General features: G+C 48.6%; 1 protein-coding gene across 6 annotated transcripts in view; it reads right to left on the bottom strand.

Moving 5' to 3' along the window:
- MROH1 (maestro heat like repeat family member 1) overlaps positions 1-13123 on the bottom strand; it is a 119274-nt gene that overhangs the window by 50392 nt on the left and 55759 nt on the right. For all 6 annotated transcript variants that reach the window (XR_003307382.1, XR_003307383.1, XM_026449740.2 and 3 more), the window contains one exon: positions 11998-12111. Coding sequence is in view for 4 of the 6 variants with exons in the window: in XM_026449740.2 (XP_026305525.1) it covers positions 11998-12111 (114 nt within the window). In the remaining 2 variants the exon portion in view is untranslated. The remainder of the gene's footprint in view (positions 1-11997; positions 12112-13123) is intronic.

Here is a 13123-nt window from a genome sequence, read left to right as displayed (position 1 = left end):
CCCAGAAGAGGAGACAAGGGAACAATGGCTGGGTGGCCGCGGCCCCACACGAGAATGCAGAACACAAGCAATCCAGGGTACGGCTGAGGATTCGGGCCCATCCAGGCCCACGTCCCTGAGATTCCAGACAACAAACGAACTGAAAAGCACCACGGAAAAAACAAAAGTTACGGTCACCGATAACATTTCACATGCACTGGGGTTTACCTGCAATATTTTATTCACTCCTCAAGTTTACGGGGAGGCCAGCTCCCTGCAAGGCCCTTTACAAGGCAGATGGGGCCTGCCCTCAAGTGGCTCCTGTCCTAATGGAAAAGATACAAAGACAACTGGACAGTAAGTAAGATCACCACACACCGCGGCGGCATCAGGAGAGGAGCCGACAGGCTGAGAAACATATTCATGGGGGTGTCGCATTGGAAGAGGCGGGTCAGCACCAAGGGCTATTCTGAAAAGTGACACTGAAGCTAAGACTCAAAGGAAGAGAGCTGGCTATGTGGGAGCCACAGAAAGATTCCAGGCTGGAAAAGCCTCCAACATCAGGCGGCCAAGTGTGGCCAAGGAGGGGTCCATGGTGGGAGGATGGCCCAGGGAGCTGGCGGGAGCAGAAAGGCTGTGGCGAGGAGCAGGGTTCTGTTCCAACTGCAGGGCACTGCAGGACCAACACCAGGATATTCTAGTGAAATCACTGTGTTTTAAAGAAAAAGAAGAACATCTTTTGGACATCAGAAAACAAAAACAAAACAAAGAAACAAAACAAAACAAAAAAAACCATGGCATCGAAGAAGATAGAAAATTAGATTATCATCAGACTTGGATAGCAATGCTTTATGCCAGAATAGGGTTGCCACGCCCGGCTAATTTTTTGTATTTTCGGTAGAGACGGGGTTTCACCGTGTTAGCCAGGATGGTCTCCATATCCTGACCTCGTGATCCGTCCGCCTCGGCCTCCCAAAGTGCTTGGATTACAGATGTGAACCACCGCTCCTAGCCCAGCAAATCATGTTTTCAGTACAAAAATGACCCACACAATATTTGGGGCAGCCTGTTTATTCGTTTTTGCTAAATCTGGCAACTCTCTGCCAGAAGAACATGGAATAACTTATTTAAGACACTCAAGGAAATGTCAACCAAGAATCCTGTAACCAGCAAAACCATCAACTAACTATAAAAGGCACAAGAAACTGCGATCAGCAAGCGTGAGGTCGAGGATCACGTTCCCATGAGCCCTTCCCATGGAACCTACAGAGAATGAGCTTTGGACAAGAGTGGCAGAGAGCTGTGAACAGAGGATAGGGCTGAGTGCCACATGGGTAGTCGCCTGCAGAACCAACACAAAGAAGGCAGAGAAGGGAGAGCATGGGATGTAACGCCACGGTGACTCAAACAACAGATGCAGCGCATGGCTGTTAGATCAGCAGGCTGAGGGGGAGCACGTGCAGGGCAGTCCTCATGTTTCAGTCACGTGACTGGTGATGGCGACATCAGTGTTATTCTGGTGTTAGTGTTGCCTGTGTAACAGAGATCAAACAAATGGTAATTATGGGATAGTCAAATTCTATTAACCTTCAGAACTGGATTCTTGAGAACAGAGATAGAGATGTAATGGAAGAGAGGTTAGATGCAGTGGCTCACGCCTATAATCCCAACACTTTGGGAGGCTGAGGCAGGTGGATCACTTGAGACCAGGAGCTCAAGACTAGCCTGGCCAACATAGTGAAACCCTATCTGTACAAAAAACACAAAAATTAACTGGTTGTGGTGGCGCATGCCTGTTGTCCCAGCTACTAGCGAGGCCGGGGCACGAGAATCGTTTGAACCTGCAAAGCAGACGTTGTAGTGAGCCACAATCCCACCACTGCACTCCAGCCTGGGGAACAGAGCAAGACTATCTCAAAAAAAAAAAAAAAAAAAAAAAGATGTAACAGAAAAGAGGAAAATCTCTGAGGTCCATATGTTGAACTGCAAGTATCAACATGAACTCATAAGGTATTTTTTCTATCTACTGATAGAGATATTTCCTAGCTCTGTCTACTGAAAAAGCCCAGGAATAGTAACCATCCAGAAGTAATGAACCCTCCAGAAACAGACTGCTGTCTTAAAAGGCAACTTCTTGGCTAGGTGCAGTGACTCAAACTTGTAATGCCGGTACTTTGGAAGGCCGAGGCAAGTGGATCACTTGAGCCCAGGAGTTCAGGACCAGCCTGGGCAACATAGTGAGATCCCATCTCTACAAAAAATAGAAAAATTAGCCAGGCGTGGTGGTGTGCACCTGCAAGTCTCAGCTACTTGGCAGGTTGAGACAGGAGGATCCCTTAAGCCCAGGAGGTTAGGGTTGCAGTGAGCCATGTTTGAGCCGCTACACGCCAGCCTGGGTGACAAAATGAGACCCTTTCTAAAAAACAAAAACCCCTGCAGCTTCTCACTAAAAGGAACCAGGGCTATTTTTGTAGAAATGGCCAATTCCAGGTCTAAAGAAAGAAAGAGATGAAAGAAGCCTAAAACATGAGCTGCCAAAGACCAGCAGGGCTGTGTCAGAGGGATTCAGATCTCAAGAGGCTGCCACTTGCCAAAGATGAGACAATCTGAGCTTCGATAATGGTGATGACTGCACTGCATTGAAGCCATCAAACGCGTCCTACCAAACCACCTTTGGAGGGTGACAGGAAACTAATCCACTACCTTGAAAACTGATAAATAAAAACACAAAAGAATCAAGGGCTAAACCTGCCTTTCTTTTTCTTTTCTTGAGATGGAATTGCACTTTGTTGCATAGGCTGGGGTGCAGTGTTGCAATCTTGGCTCACTGCAACCTCTGCCTCCTGGGTTCAAGTGATTCTCTTGCCTCAGCCTCCTGAATAGCTGGGATTACAGGCGTACGTCACCATGCCCGGCTAATTTTTGTATTTTTAGTAGGGAGGGGGTTTCACCATGTTGATCAGGCTGGTTTTGAACTCCTGACCTCGTGATCCACCTGCCTCGGCCTCCCAAAGTGCTGGGATTACAGGTGTGAGCCACTGTGCCCGGCCAACTCTGCCTTTCTTAGATGAACCATACCTCTGGGTAACCAGATGGTACCTGGGGCAAGTATCTCTTTGTCAAGGTGTTCCACGTAATCAATGAAAAAGAAATGATAGAATTACAGTGTCATCTTCCCACCAATTAATTAATTGATGGGTACAGGCATTCAGCATCAATGCTGCTAAGACTGATGTTCAAAAGAGAGAATACCACGTACCACATGACCCCTATTGTCTTGCCCAAGGGACTGAGCTTGAGTTTGAATCTGCTTCTGAATTCAGCTGCCAATGTGCTAGAAATTCAGATGGCAGAGAAACATGTTGACTTGCACTTTGACAATGCAGTCAGCAAAACTCAACGATGAGCAAATCCACAGAACAAACAGCCAGGTTCTTCTACAGATAAATTATAAGAGAAAGAGAAGAACAGAGGGGAACCTGTAGCTTATGAGGGACTTAAATATGGGGACTTGCTGTTTCACAGGCACGGAGTTTCAGTTTTGCAAGATGAAAAGAGTTCTGGAGGTGGATGGTGGTGACAGTTGCCTGACAATGAGAATGTACTTAACACTACTGAAGCATTTGCTTAAAAATGATTAAGATGTCAAATTTTATGTTACATGTATTTTACCACACTAAAAATAAAATCACCAATGGTCAAGCCTCCAAAAAAAGACTTAAATCTATGTAAAATATATTTATATATTATCTCTACATAAATTTGTATGTGTGTGTGTGTATATATATAGAGAGAGACAGAATCTCCGTCTGTCACCCAGACTGGAGGGCAGTGGCATAATCTTGGCTCACTGCAACCGCTGCCGCCCGGGCTCAAGTGATTCTCACGTCTCAGCCTCCTGAGTAGCTGGGACAGGTGTGTCACTACACTCAGCTAATTTTTGCCTTTTTAGTAGAGATGGGGTTTCATCACGTTGTCCAGGCTGGTTTTGAACTCCTGGCCTCAAGTGATCTGCCCGCTTTGTCCTCCCAACATGCTGGGATTACAGGCGTGAACTACCACACAGGGCATATCTATGTCGTGGCGTAACCTCGGCTCACTGCACCCTCCCCCTCCCAGGTTCAAGCAATTCTCCTGCCTTAGCCTCCCAAGTAGCTGGGATTACAGGCACCCGCCACCACGCACGCTAATTTTTGTATTTTTAGTAGAGACGGGGTTTCCCTATATTAGCCAGGCTGGTCTCAAATTCCTGACCTCAAGTGATCCGCCCGCCTCAGGCTCCCAAAGTGCTACAGTTACAGGTGTGAGCCACTGCACCTGGCCATAAGTAAGCTTTTAAAGTGGACACAGCTAATAAAGGGAGCGATTACTATAAAAATCAGGATAGCTGTTACTTATTGGGGAGTGAAGAACTGTGACTGGAATAGGATGCAAGGAGGGGAGTCTCGGTGGCAACTTCAATCCAAAAGACCTGGTGGTAGATCTGATGTTGTTGTCTTAGAATGATGTATTAAGTTACACATTTGTTTTATGTGGTTTCTATTTCCTTCCCTCCTTCCTTCTTTTTTTTTTTTTTTTTTTTTTTGAGACTGGGTCTCACTCTGTAGCCAAGGCTGAAATGCAGTGGCACCGTCACAGCTCACTGCAGCCTCGACCTCCTGGGCTCAGCTGATCCTCTCACCTCAGTCCTCAGAGTAGTTGGAACTACAGATGCATGCTACCACACCCGGCTAACTTTTTTTATTTTTAGTAGAGACAGGGTTTCAACATGATTTTCAGCCTAGTCTCAAACTCCTAGGATCAAGCGATCCGCCTGTTGCAGCATCCCAAAATGCTAGGATTACAGGCGTGAGCCACTGTGCCCTTCCATGATTTCTTTTATATTAACAGTTTTTCTTTTCTTTTTTTTTTTTTTTGAGATGGAGTCTCACTCTGTCACCCAGGCTGGAGTGCAGTGGTACCATCTTGTCTCACTGCAAGCTCTGCCTCCCGGGTTCCCGCCATTCTCCTGCCTCAGCCTCCCAAGTAGCTGGGACTACAGGTGCCTGCCACCATGCCTGGCTAATTTTTTGTATTTTTAGTAGAGAAGGAGTTTCACCGTGTTAGCCAGGATGATCTCGATCTCCTGACCTCGTGATCCACCCACCCTGGCCTCCCAAAGTGCTAGGATTACAGGCATGAGCCACCGTACCCGGCCTATACTAACGATTTTTCAATGGGGATGAACAATCTTGAAGAAGAAAAAAGTTGAAGGACATCCTCTACGAGATTTAAAGGCTTACAATAAAACTAAAACAATTAAGAAAGTGTGATATTGGCCTATAATCCCAGCGCTTTGGGAGGCTGAGGCGGGCAGATCACTTGAGTCCAGGAGTTCGAAACCAGCCTGACCAACATGACCAACATGGTGCAACTCCGTCTCCACTAAATATACAAAAACAACAACAACAACAAAAAAAACAGCTGAGCGCATTGGCTCATACCTGTAATCCCAGCACTTTGGGAGGCTGAGAGGCAGGTGAATTACCTGAGATCAGGAGTTCAAGACCAGTCTGACCAACACGGTGAAACCCTGTCTCTATTAAAAATACAAAAATTAGCCAGGCATGGTGGTGCATGCCTGTAATTCCAGCTACTCAGGAGCCTGAGGCAGGAGAATTGCTTGAACCCAGGAGGCAGAGGCTGCAGTGAGCCAAGGTTGCACCATTGCACTCCAGCCTGGGTGACAGAGTGAGACTCTGTCTCAAAAAGGAAAAAAGAAAAAAAAAGTGTGATACTGGTGTAAGGAAAGAATACAGTCCTGAAATATGCCTACTAATATATGATGCTCTGTATCAGTAGGCATATAATTGTGGCCTCAAAATTCATTTGTGCAAATTCCAACCCCTGTACCTCGGAATGTGACCTTATTTGGAAATAGTCACTGCAGAATTAATGAGTTAAGTTGAGACGGGGTCACACTGGAGTAGGGTGGGCCCTTCATCCAATATGGCTGGTGCCCTTATAAAAGGGGGATACAGGGATACAGACAGGCACACAGGAAAAATGCACATGAAGATAAAACAGAGATCAGGGTAATAGAAAAAAAAAAAAAAAAAAAACCCATCACCCAGTCTGTGGTACTTTGTTACTGCAGCTGTTAAATTCATACATAAGGTACTGATCTTCTACCAAGGCACAGAAGCAATTCAATGGAGAAAGTAAAGTCTTTTCAACATTCGAGACTAGAACAGCTGGACATCCATATAAAAATAACCTTGCAGGCCAGGTGCAGTGGCTCACGCCTGTAATCCCAACATTTTGGGAGGCCAAGGCAGACGGTTCACCTGAGGTCAGGAGTTTGAGACCAGTCTGACCAACATGGCAAAATCCTGTCTCTACTAAAAATACAAAACTAGCCGGGTGTGATGGCACATGCCTGTAATCCCAGATACTCGGGAGGCTGAGGCAGGAGAATCGCTTGAACCTGGGAGGTGGAAGCCTCAGTGAGCTGAGATCGCGCCAGTGCACTCTAGCCTGGGCAATAACAGTGAAACTCTGTCTCAAAAAAAAATAGTAATTAAAAAAAAAAACCTTGCCCCCTACATTTCAACCACACTCAAACATTAGTAAAAGATGAATCACAGACATAAATTTGCAAACTCAAACAATAAAGCATCTAAAAGAAAATATAGAAGAATATCTTTATGACTTCTGGGCAGGCACAGGTTTCTTAGACATAAAGGTACTAATCACAAAAACATATGTTTATGTCTCTATGTATCCAATAAAGAACACTACAAAATAATCATAATAAAACGACAAACAACCCAGTTGTTAAATGAACAACAGCTGGGCATGGTAGTGCACTTCTGTAACCCAGGCTACTCCAGAGGCCGGGGCAGAAGGAGCACTTGAGCCCAGGAAGCTGAGGATGCAGTAAGCTATGATCACAGCACTGCATTCTAGCTTTGGTAACGTGGTGAGACCCTGTCTCTATCAATCAATCAAAATGGGCAAAAGATCTGAACAGGGGTCGGGCATGGTGGCTCACGCCTGTAATCCCAGCACTTTGGGAGGCTGAGGTGGGTAAATCATGAGGTCAAGAGATCAAGACCATCCTGGCCAACATGGTGAAACCCCATCTCTACTAAAAATACAAAAATTAGCTGGGTGTGGTGGCGGGTGCCTGTAGTCCTAGCTACTTAGGAGGCCTAGGCAGGAGCATCGCTTGAACCTGGGAGGCAAATGTTGCAGTGAGCCAAGATCGCAGCACTGCACTCCAGCCTGGTAACAGAGCAAGACTCCATCTCAAAAAACAACAACCCCCCTGCCCCCCAAAAAAAGATCTGAACAGGAACTTCAGCACACAAATACATCTGAAGGTCGGCCGGGTGCGGTGGCTCAAGCCTGTAATCCCAGCACTTCGGGAGGCCGAGACGGGCGGATCACAAGGTCAGGAGATTGAGACCATCCTGGCTAACATGGTGAAACCCCGTCTCTACTAAAAAATACAAAAAACTAGCCAGACGAGGTGGCGGGCGCCTGTAGTCCCAGCTACTCAGGAGGCTGAGGCAGGAGAATGGCATAAACCCGGGAGGTGGAGGTTGCAGTGTGCCGAGATTGCGCCACTACATTTCAGCCTGGGCAACAAGAGCGAAACTCTGTCTCAAAAAAAAAAAAAAAAAAGAACGTGAACAACCCAACTGTCTGTTAATAGGAAAACAAATGACTTTTAAATTCACAAAATGTAATGGAATACAACTTGGCAGTAAAGCAGAGTGCACTGGCTGGGTGCGGTGGCTCAGGCCTGTAATCCCAGCACTTTGGGAGGCCGAGGCAGGTGGATCACGAGGTCAGGAGATCGAGACCATCCAGGCTAAAACGGTGAAACCCCGTCTCCACTAAAAATACAAAAGATTATCCGGGCGTGGTGGTGGGCACCTGTAGACCCAGCTACTCGGGAGGCTGAGGCAGAAGAATGGCGTGAACCCGGGAGGCAGAGCTTGCAGTGAGCCGAGCTCGTGCCACTGCACTCCTGCCTGGGCGACAGAGCCAGACCCCGTTCCAAAAAAAAAAAAGAGTGCACTGACAGCAGCACCATGCTCAGTGAATGCTGACGCTCACGACAAAGGGTCCTCCTACAAGTAGCCCATCTACATGGAACTCAACAGCAGGCAGAATTAATCGTGGTGACGGAAGTATAACGGTGGGCCGGGCACACTACTGCAGTCCCAGCCACCCAGGAAGCCAAGGCAGGAAGATCCCTTGAGCCCGTGAGGTCGAGGCTGCAGTGAGCTGTGATCACGCCACTGCACTCCAGCCGGCAGAGCACAAGCCTGTGCTGCGACCTCATAAAAGAGGTCACTTCTTAATAGTAGGTGTGGCTGTTAGTTGAAAATAAATACAAGGAAAACTTTTTGGGTTTTAGAAAAACGTTCCACATTTTGATGTGAGTGGTAGTCATATGGGTGAACAATGTGTAAAATGTCACCAAGTATACACCTAAGATTTATGTATTGGCCAGGTGTGGCGGCTCACGCCTGTAATCCCAGCACTTTAGGAGGCCAAAGTGGGAGGACTATTTGAGCCTAGGAGTTGAAGACCAGCCTGGGCAACAAAGCAGGACCTCATAACACACCCACAAAAATGGCTAAAATTAAAGACCAGCCAATGTTGGTGAGGACATGAAGCAATAATGCTCATAAGTCACTTGTGAGACATAAGGTGTGGGGTATAAGTTGGGGTATAAACAGCTACTTTGGAAAACAGAAGGGTTTATGTACACAACTTGAACACACACACACTTTATAACCCGAAATTCGACATCTAGGTCAACACTAACTGTGTAAAGGACAAATGTTAATAGTGGATTATGCAATAACAGTTAAATACGGGATAGAGCCATTCATTACAGGCAGAATGAATCACTGCAGTAGATAATTCACGGGAATCCTTCACAGGAATGAAAATAAATGAACTGTACTATATGTATAAACTTCACCAAGAGAATACTGAGGACAAGAAGCCAGATACAAAATTATTTACACCGTACAATTCTCTTCGCACAACATCCCGAAACAGCAACACTATCTACTATTGTTAGAAGTCACCCCTTTCAAGGGGCTGAGAGTGCCACCCGGGGTGTTGCTGATGTCCCATTTCTTTACCTGGTTGGTGAATAAATACACAGGATGACTGTGTGATTATTCATGGAGCTGAACAGTTAACGTGTACATTTTTCTATATGCGTATTATACTTCAAAATAAAAATAATTAAAAATGACATAGATGGTCTAGGTGCCCATCTCACTTCTGCAATCCCAGCACTTTGGGAGGCCAAGGAAGGAGGATTACTTGAACCCAGGAGTTCGAGACCAGCCTGGGCAACATAAGGAGACCCCATTTCTACAAAAATACAGACAAATTGGCAGAGTGTGCTGGTGCATCCCTGTAGTCTCAGCTACTTGGGAGGCTGAGGTGGGAGAATTGCTTGAGCCCAGGAGTTCAAGGCTGCAGTGAGCTATGATTGCACCACTGCATTCCAGCCTGGGTGAACGAATGAGACCTTGTCTCAAAACAAAACCAAAAAATGACACAGATGTATATGTGCTGATGTTAAAAGTTATCTAAGATACACTAGCAAGTGAAAGAAGCATGTTTTGAAGTATGTCATTTGGTTAAAATATTTCCTTGCGTACATGCATTTGTACATATGTAAATGCACAGAGAAAGAACTTCAAGGAAAAAATGAAACGTGGGGAAAACAAAGTGAATGCTGAAAAGCATAAATGTGATTGATGAATTAACAAAGTGAAGTTGAGCATGGTTAATCCCACGAAATGTCGAACTTCTGAATGGAAAAACGCATCTCTAACAAGAGCATGGGCACTAAGAATTCTGTAAGAATTTCACTTCAGATACCAACCTCATCAAGTAAATGGGGAGAAGAGCACCTGCCTCAAGGGTTACTTCTACCACCAGAGGCTGAGTGCATGCTGCTGACGCAGATGCTTTACTTTCTGTGGGGCTGCCACACGCCCCGTGCCTCTGAGGCTCCCTTCCCCAAGGACCACTGACCACAGCACCCCCTGTGTGGAAGCTGCAGGCGCTCTCCTCTCAGGCCCTCCACGGAGAGCCCGCGCTTCCCTCCTTTCCCCTCCACAGAGGGGCGCCTCCCTCCCTGCCCCTTCACACAGAGCAGGCGCTCCCCTCCCAACCCCTCCACAGAGAGCGGGCACTCCCCTCCCCGCTCCTCCACACAGAGCAGACGCTCCTCTCCAGGCCCCTCCCCTCCCAACCCCTCTACACAGATCGGGTGTGCCCCTCCCCACCCCCAGCATCCAGACAGCCCACCGCAGCACCACCCTGGGCTCTGAAATCTGGACAGGCCCAAAGCAGCAGGACCTCAGGCTGCTTTTGGTGGGGCAAGGGCCGCGGAGCGTGTCCTGAGGTGCCTGTACCTAATTCTTAGCCTGGTGACATTCACACTGTGGCCCCATCTGCCCCTGTCCTCCCTTGGCCCTGCTGCTTTCTGGTTTTTTTTTTTTTTTTGAGACGGAGTATCAGTCTGCTGTCCAGGCTGGAGTGTAGTGGCGCCATCTCGGCTCACTGCAACCTTCACCTTCTGGGTTTAAGCAATTCTCCTGCCTCAGCCTCCCACGTAGCTGGAATTACAGGCGCCTGCCACCATGCCAGGCTAATTTTTGTTTTTTTTTTGTATTTTTAGTAGAGACAGGGTTTCACCATGTTGGCCAGGCTGGTATTGAACTCCTGACCTCAAGTGATCTGCCCGCCGCGGCCTCCCAAAGTGCTGGGATTACAGGCATGAGCCACTCCCCAGCCAGCCCTGCTGCTTTCTCAAGCTGCTCCTACATGTCCCAGAACTCTATGTGCCTCCCTCAGTGGCTGCTGTTTGCATCCTAGCACCTGATAGTGAACCTCACAGGACAGGGAGCAGTGCTCCGCTTCTGAAAAGGGCAGACAGAAAATATTTTAGGCTTTGTGGGTCACATGTGGTCCCTTTGTTTGCTTTTATAACCCACTAAAGATGTAACAACCTCCCCAGCTCACAGGCTGAGCACCAGCAGACTGCAGGGCTGGTGGGCCATGGCCACTGTGCACTGACCTGCGGAAGAGCCATGCTGGAAACCACAAGCTCACCTGTGAAAAATAGTATGTTTTCAGGCTTATCACTAATCACTTCAATTAGCCTTAAGGATGGGTGTGGTGGCTCACACCTGTAATCCCACCACTTTGGGAGGCCAGGTGGGCAGATCACCAGGTCAGGAGATTGAGACCATCCTGGCCAACATAAGGAAACCCTGTCTCTAAAAAAAATACAAAAATTAGCTGGGCCTGGTGGCGCACCCCTGTAGTTCCAGCTACTCGGAGGCTGAGGCTGGAGAATGGTATGAACCCGGGAGGTTGCAGTGAGCTGAGATTGCGCCACTGCACTCCAGCCTAGCGACAGAGCAAGACCAGGTCCAAAAAAAAAAAAAGAAAAAGAAAAGAAAAAATTAGCCTTAAAACAAGGAAACGTGAATTTTTTACTGTAATTGTGAAGAAACCATCACACATACGTAAACTGAGGGACATTCTACAAAACAGTTGGCCTCCTCATCCCTTAAAAAGAGTAAAAAGGCTCCTCTTGGGCAAAGAAGTCTAAGAGACAACCAAACTAAACCAAAGTGTCTCTGAATAGATCCCAGAGTGAGCTAGAGCAGTGGGCTCAGGGATGGCTGTCTTAGGCTCTGGGAGCCCTCAGAGGTATGGTCACGTGGGGAGTGTGGACACGCACGGTGTCTGCAGCCAGCTGTCAGAGCAAGTGTGAGCCGCCACCATCTGGTGAAGGGTAGAAAGGTACCACCCATGCAACTTTCCAAAAAGTTTAGAATTTTGCAAAATAGAAAGTAGGAAATCTTTCTAGAGAATTCAAAGCAGGATGGTGCTTTCACCTAGAGGGACAAAATCTGCCGGGACCTGCTCCATCCTGGACACGGCCAGGGGCGGCGGCCGGGCTAGCATGGAGGCACTCACCAGCCGAGTTGATGACATGTCTGACCACCTGCAGGGTGCCCACGCGGGTCCTCTCATTGCTGGTGTCCAGCCTGGGCAGCAGGAAGGCCAGTAGGCGGTCAGGCAAGCTGCAGGCTACAGGGCAACAGGTACAGATTAGGTGCCATGTCATCTTGTTCATCCCTATACACAGCGTCCACCTACTCTCCAGCACAGGGGAGAAGCCAAGAGAGAGTTGCTGTGTGAAGGTGAGAAGCTGGGGCCACCTAATCACTGGGCCTGGCTCCAATGCCCTTGTCTAAGGCAGGGTTGGAGCACATGTGGCCCTTAGCCCACGGCGCCAGCACCACTCAGAGCATGCCAGGACTTAGATCTTGGCCCACCCAGCACACCGGTGCTTGTTTCAGCATCTCCAGCTCACAAGGGGGCCTGCGAGAGGGCCCTCAGTGGCCCTTCTTGGCTCTCCTGGCTCTAGACCAGTCTAAGGCTCAAGGGGACTCAAGCTGTCAAGCACACAGACCCCCAGCCCAAGCAGGGCTAACACAGCCCAAGCTCCAGGAGCCCTCTGGCAATGACTGCAGAAACCCCCTTATCAGTACTTCACGGACCAGAGCCATCCCCCTTCCAGGTGGGCTCTGGAGGCCTGCTCTGCCTGGGTATCAGACCTGTGGTCCCTCTGCCCACCACAACCCTGCCCCCAGCCTGGTTGCAGTCAGTCTCCCCACACCCCTCCTGCGGATCTTGTGTAAGGGCAGATGCTCACGCAGGTGGGGGACCCGAGGCCCCGCCTGCCCGTCCAGCTCAAGGGAGATGCCGATGCTGTGGCCCCAGCAGTGTGACAGCCCCAAATGCAAGCAGGGCCCCTCCTCACACCATCTGCTGTCCCTCCAGGATGGCTATGAGGGCCTGTGCAGGGCACAGGGACAGCATCCAGTGGGGGTGGTGACAGGATGCATGGCACCTCCAGGTGGGTCATGGGAGGCCGGCAGGTAACCAGGGCCAGCAGCCACATGCCACCTGGGGGAGTAGAGAGGAGGCCATGGAGCCAGAGATTGGGTGTGGAGGAATAGGTAAGCGGGGGGCAGGTAGGGGAACGCGGGGACTGGACCATTAGTGGAGGCGCCCGAGGATTTGGGCAGGTCAGCAG

Source organism: Piliocolobus tephrosceles, chromosome 7 (genome assembly GCF_002776525.5).
Source record: "Piliocolobus tephrosceles isolate RC106 chromosome 7, ASM277652v3, whole genome shotgun sequence".
NCBI classification, from domain to species: Eukaryota; Metazoa; Chordata; class Mammalia; order Primates; family Cercopithecidae; genus Piliocolobus; species Piliocolobus tephrosceles.
Note: the sequence above shows the minus strand (reverse complement) of the source record. Positions and strands in the feature narration are given on the sequence as shown.